We start from the raw sequence: 6,000 nt of genomic DNA on the forward strand, positions 1-6,000 counted from the left end.
CCTGTATCTTCTGACTCCCAAAGCCAGAGGCTTTTCCCACTGTACCAAGCTACTGATAAAGTAGAATCCAGCTTCTATGGAAACCAAGATTATAATCCAACTGTGTTTTCCAACTAAAACTACAGTTTAAACCAGTAAAATATCTCAGTTCCAAGCCTTGGGTCAGTCTCAGCACAAGTATTCTTTGAGATCAATGAATTAGGGACAAGGATCCAAGACAGAGAAAGTATGGAGACAAAAGAAGAAGCCAGAGGGATCATTGGGTGGTAGGCATGGAGTTAGAGGGGACCACAGAGGTCATTTAGTGCAACCCTTTATTTTACAGAAGACATAGACCTAGAGAAATTAAGTGGTTTAACAACTGACATTTATAGCCTACTTTAACATTTGCAAAGAACTTTACATTTTGGACCAGATCTAGGATTTCTTTGACATAGAGAACTCAATGAGAAAACTCCCTTTTTTACAACTGACAGCCTTAGCTTGGGGGCATTGACCTGTTAAATCTCACAATCAGTATGAACTCAGGATTTCCTGACTGAGAATTGTTCTTTTATCTACTACACTAATGTTAAACTCATTTAGAAACCTGGGCCACCAAACTATACCTAACATTCCCTGCCACTGCACACTGACTTAGAAAACCACATGTAAACATTATCTATGTCCTATTGTATTTTGCTAAGTGTTCCCCAATCATATTTTAATCTGATTCTGGTCATGATTGGGAGTGTTGTTGGCCAGAGGTCTCCCATGTTTGACATCTTTGTACTATAATTATAATATATGCTATCTCATTTGATATTGCCCCTCCCTCAAACCCCTCCCCCAAAGGGAGAACTAAAAGGATTCCTACCCCCATTAACCATTTGAACCTAGGGATCCCTGAGTCCAAGTCCAGGGCTCTATCCACTCACTCTAACTTGCCCAAGGAGACAAATATAATAGGTGGTAGAGGTATGGCTTAAACTGGGGTCCTCTGACTCCAGATCTAGTATGTTTTACACCATATTAATAATAATAGCCTCAGACACTTACTAGCTGTGAGACCTCAGGTAAATCACTTCACCTTGTTTGTTTCAGTTTTCTCATCTGGAAAATGAGTTAGAGAAGAAAATGACAAACCACTTCAGCATCTTTGACAAGAAAACCTCAAATGTGGTCATGAAGAGTCAGACACGAGTGAAACGAATGAATAACAAAATATAGCATTTACTATGTGCCAGGCACTGTGCATTATTTCATTTAATCCTCACAGTAATGCTGGGAGGTAAGTACTATTATTATCCCCATTTTACAGATGAGAGAATTGAGGCAAACAGTGGTGAAATGACTTGCCCAGGGTCAGACAGCCAGTGAGTATCTGAGGCTGGATTTGAACTCGGATCTTCTTGATGTCACACTCAGGGCTCTATCCACTAGTTTTTGAAGTTTGTATGTTTTAAGTAACTACCTTTTACAGTTTAAGCTTTTCTAGTCAGTAAAAATTTACTGGTTCCAGTTGGTGGATGCATGATTAGGAAACAGTGGCCTAATGTAGAAAGTCTGGCACTCGGAACTAAGGTTGGGTATTGGTTTTTACCTCTGGTTTACATGAGTTCTGCAATTAAATTACCCAAGTCACTTTAACTTCTAAGTGCTTCAGCTTTTCCCATCTGTAAAATCTGGGTGCAGTGAGAGGCAGACAAACCTGATGGAGGACTGGGTGTAGCTAACCCACCAGTGCCATAAAAAGATACTGTCTCTAGCTGGCCTTTACATGAGGCAATCTGTCAATCACTGAGGCTTTGCACTTCTCTGTCAAGGGTGTTTCCCAGTCCTTACTCCATGTAGAACTACTACTGGCTCCAGACCTATATAATTTACATCACATTCAGTTCACTTTCTACCTGGCCCACTGGACTGGTTGTTTGCCTTAGCATTTTGTCACTTGGATCTCCACTAAAACCATTCCCTTCCCTTGCCCTCCACTTCCAGTTCACCTCAACTCTGAGCCTGCTTCTGGGACATGGACTGGGTCAGACTAATCCCTGCTGGTCCTAATCCACAAGGGAGCTCAGGATAAAACTGGATTAGATTTAAAACATGGAAAGTATATTGAAAGGGGAAAGAAACATTTATCTAAAGCAAATAATTTTTCTAATTACTTCAAGTATGCCCTGCTATGTTTGAGATAACAACTAGCCCCCAAGGGGCTGCCTGGCCAAATTCCAACTTTGACTTTCCACCAATCCCCCAACTCAATGGCCATAGAGCTCAGGTTTGGCATACAGTTCCCTGATACTCAGCAAATTATTTCCCCTGCAATATTCTAGGACCCTTTACTCTCAATATCATGAAGTGAGACAGAAAGAGGCAGGGACCAAATCTCCTCCTTCTCTGAATTCCCACCACTAAGTACATGTCTCTGAACACAACCAATATTTTTTCAGAGATGGCCAGTGACTTCTATCTATTCTTCCTACCACAGTCAATTTTTAGACCCAAAAGAACTATATAAGAAGTCATAGTGTCTGACGTGGTTTCCATCTTGGGTGGTTTGTAAACCCAAGAAGATGAGAACAGGGAGGGCCCAAGTTATTTTGAGGGGGTTTGCAAATTCAGAAAGTATGTCCAGTATTAGAATTTTGATTAGATAGTTCTAAGAAAATATGTAGCTTGACTTCTGTAGCCTGAATAAATAATATATGTCTTGCAGAGAAATATACTAATATTTTTCATATATACAGACTTTCTTGTGATTAGTAAAAATACAAATTCATTTACTAAATTTATAGTATTTTTTATCATCACATACTTTCCTAACTGGGGGATGGTAATAGTATTACTATTATCACATGCAAGTCTGAGAAATTTCCTTAAGTTAAATTTTTTTCAAGTTCTATACTTCAAGTTTCCAAGGTATTAAAATTTTTTCCCCATTCATCTTATTCAGCTTCCCTTTTTTATTCTGACCCAATTTGTGGAACTTGATCTTGTTCAGTTGTTTGCATCAGAATCTGAGTTTCTTTTCTTTAGTAGTGCTAAGAAAACTGGGGCTGGGGTCTTGAATTTCTTCATATTGCTTGGTTCACGTTTTCAATAAAATCATAGTGACTGAGAATTTTCAACAGTGAATATCTGAATAACAAATATAAATTCTCTTTCTTTCTGAAGAAAGAGGTGAAGGAAGTACAGAAAGATTTATGGATATCCTTATTCTCCCAGCACCAAAACTGATAATGTTGCCGGTGTAATGGAAGGTGTACAAAAATTTGGTAGAATATGGTGGGATGAAAACTATCAGGAAAGGGAGGAAGAAAAAAAATAGAGGTGATGATTTCATGTGCAAGAAAATGTGAGAAAAGAAATGGGATCAATTTCCCCTAGAGAGAAGATATAGACAATTCTAACATCTAGACCTTCAAATATAAGTAGAAAAGGGAACAAAAACATAAAAAGCAAATTTTAAAGAAGGAGCAGGAGTCTGTGAAAGATTATCCATATGGTAGAAGTAAAGCTAAGGTTGAGTAAACATTGCAGCTTTAGGAAATGGAAGAAACTGCCATTGTGCAAATTGTATAAAAGTAACATCATAAAGTGTTGGCCTTATTACAGAAGTACACAGGACAAAAGCATACAGGTAAATATTTTATCTTCAAAGATCTAGCAACATTAGAGTTTTGAAGGCAACAAGGTGGGCTATTAGATAGAGTGTGGGTTCTGGAGTCAGGAAGCGCTGAGTTCAAATCCAACCTCAGACACAAGCTGCATGACCCTGGGCAAGTCACTTTACCTTAGTTTCCTCAACTGTCAAATTAAAATAATAAAAGCACCTACCTTGCAGAACTGATGTGAGGACCAAATGGGATCCTATTTGAAAGATGTCTGGCCCACATAGTAGGTGCTATAAAATTGCTTATTCCCTTTCCCTTCCCATCTGTAGTTTTCTCACAAAACTCTGCAAGGAACAGACAAACGAAGATGAAGGCATTCCATCCAAATAAATGACTTCACACGCTTCATTTTGTTCATGAGGACTTAGTACAATGGAGGCATCAAAGACCACAAGCTTTAGTTACACCTCATTTATTCTCCTAACTACTGAAGTCAAAACCTTCCACAACCTGGTCCCACCTCTACCTCTCCAGTCTTATTTCAAATGCTTTTCCCTCAAACACTTTCTATTCTAGTAAAAGCGGCCTATTTGCTAGTCCCCATACATGACATTGCATCTCTAGCCTCCATAGCTTTGTCCTATATCTGGAATGCGCTCCCTCCCTCATTTCTGTCTCCTAGAATTCCTAGCTTCTTTCATCATAGTTGAGGTGTCACCTCTCCTTTCAGGGTGTTTTTTCCTGGTTCCTCCGACTTCCCCTCTACTCCCTAGGTGTTCATTATCTCTATTTCCGTGAGTTACTTCGTATTTACTTAGCATACAATTTCTATCCCCCAACAGAATGTAACTGCTTTAGGTTAGGGGCTTTTTTGTTTGTGTCACAGGCCCTACAGGTGTTTAATAAATGTCTGTTGAGTTGAACTGAATTGAATTGAGAAGCATTTATGTAATGGTTGTAGTACTGGTCTCAGAGTCCAGAACACCTGGTTCTTAGTCCTGGGACTTATTGGTTGTGCTACCTTGAGAAATTCATTCAGAGCCTCAGTTTCCTCATTTGTAGAATGAAGATAGCATCGGGTCCTCCTGCCTCCTGGGGCTGTTGTAAAGATGAAATGTGGGAAGGCGGCTTTTCAAGTTGCCTTGAGCAGGATCCAGTCCTTTCACGGCAGGGCCCCATGGGCCCCAGACCCAAGGGCTCACCAGGGCGAACCTAAGCCTCTAATAACTCCACTTCGTTCAACACCTCTCTCAAGCAAGGTTTTGGGAACATTTCCCTCCGCTCTCCGCCCCCCGGAATCTGCACCCTAGTTAAGATCCTGGGAAACCATTCCTGTAAGACAACTGATTCCAATACTAATCTGCCGCCCCCTCTCCCGTCGTGTGCCCCGAGACCACGGCCCGACCCCAGGAATCCGAGCTCTCAGGTCTCCATAAAGGTTGGCGCCGCCCTTTCCCCCCAAGCCCATGCCACTGCGGTGTTGCCCTGGGGTTCTCTTTCCCCCTTTCCAGATCATTCTTGCCTTGCGTGGGAGACCTCCTCGCCCCTCTTTCCTGGTCTGCGAAGAGCCTCTCTTTCCCCCTCGTCTCCGAAGTGGAAGGAAGGTAAAATTTCCTGTCCCCCCGGAGCGCGGCTGCCCGTGGCGATCCCGGGCAGGCCCCGTTAGAACCGAGGAAGCCCAGGAGGCGCAGCAGCGGGGGTCCCCAGCCCAGGCCCGTCCTCGGGCCAGGAGGCCGCCCTACCGCCCCGTCTGGGCTCGGCAGGCGAGAGGAAGTGGCCCCCAACTCACAGCGCTTTCGGTTTCAGAGTGGAAGGGATGGACCGAGAGAGCCCTCCGCCTCCCCTCATCCCCTCCGGCCCCCGGCACTTCCCCGGCTGCGCCCTACCCTACCTTCGTCCAGGAATTGCCTCCGGGATGCACGTTAACTTCGGTGCCCGGTCGGAGTCCAGGACGTTACTGGGCACACAAGCTAGGGGCCAGCCATACGGCTAAGTCCGGGATGCAGCCCCGTCCGCCCAAAGGACACCGACAGAGCGGAGTGAATCAATGGGAGGCGACTCAGTTCCCCAAAGCGCTCTGGAGGGGCGGGCTGGGGTTGGGAGTTGGGGTGGGGGGCGGGCGGCGAGGAGGAGTAGGCGGAGGGAGTCACTAGGCTGAGAGAAGGGTGGGGAGGAGCAGCAGCCCGCTGCATACGCTCTCACCTCCCCCTTTCTCACCTCCTCCTCTCCCACCTTCTCGGAGGGGCTGCTGGTGGTGACCGAAGCCGGAGAAGACATGCTGGCCTGAGGAAATACCCTTCAGAGGCTGCTTAAGCACTTGAAAAAATACCTTCCACTAGAGCCATGTGTACCTTTCTCTGAAAACTAGACTATTTTAAAATTCGCGAATCAATCAACGAGAATA

At 44.0% G+C, this 6,000-nt stretch overlaps 1 protein-coding gene across 8 annotated transcripts in view; it reads right to left on the reverse strand.

Annotated features, from left to right (window-relative positions):
* TRAF5 (TNF receptor associated factor 5) overlaps nucleotides 1-5,744 on the reverse strand; it is a 45,627-nt gene extending 39,883 nt beyond the window's left edge. For 4 of the 8 annotated variants that reach the window (XM_072647912.1, XM_072647917.1, XM_072647909.1 and 1 more), the window contains exons 1-2: nucleotides 5,488-5,597; nucleotides 3,820-3,940 (exon numbers count right to left, since the gene is read on the reverse strand). In XM_072647912.1, the coding sequence (XP_072504013.1) occupies nucleotides 3,820-3,878 (59 nt within the window). In that variant the 5' untranslated portion in view covers nucleotides 3,879-3,940; nucleotides 5,488-5,597. Of the gene's footprint in view, nucleotides 1-1,038; nucleotides 1,093-3,819; nucleotides 3,978-5,487 lie in introns of those variants that run through there. The other 4 variants (XM_072647916.1, XM_072647914.1, XM_072647915.1 and 1 more) reach the window with 4 other exon arrangements.
* Nucleotides 5,745-6,000: the final 256 nt, after the last annotated feature.

This window comes from Notamacropus eugenii, chromosome 2 (genome assembly GCF_028372415.1).
Source record: "Notamacropus eugenii isolate mMacEug1 chromosome 2, mMacEug1.pri_v2, whole genome shotgun sequence".
Classification (NCBI taxonomy): domain Eukaryota; kingdom Metazoa; phylum Chordata; class Mammalia; order Diprotodontia; family Macropodidae; genus Notamacropus; species Notamacropus eugenii.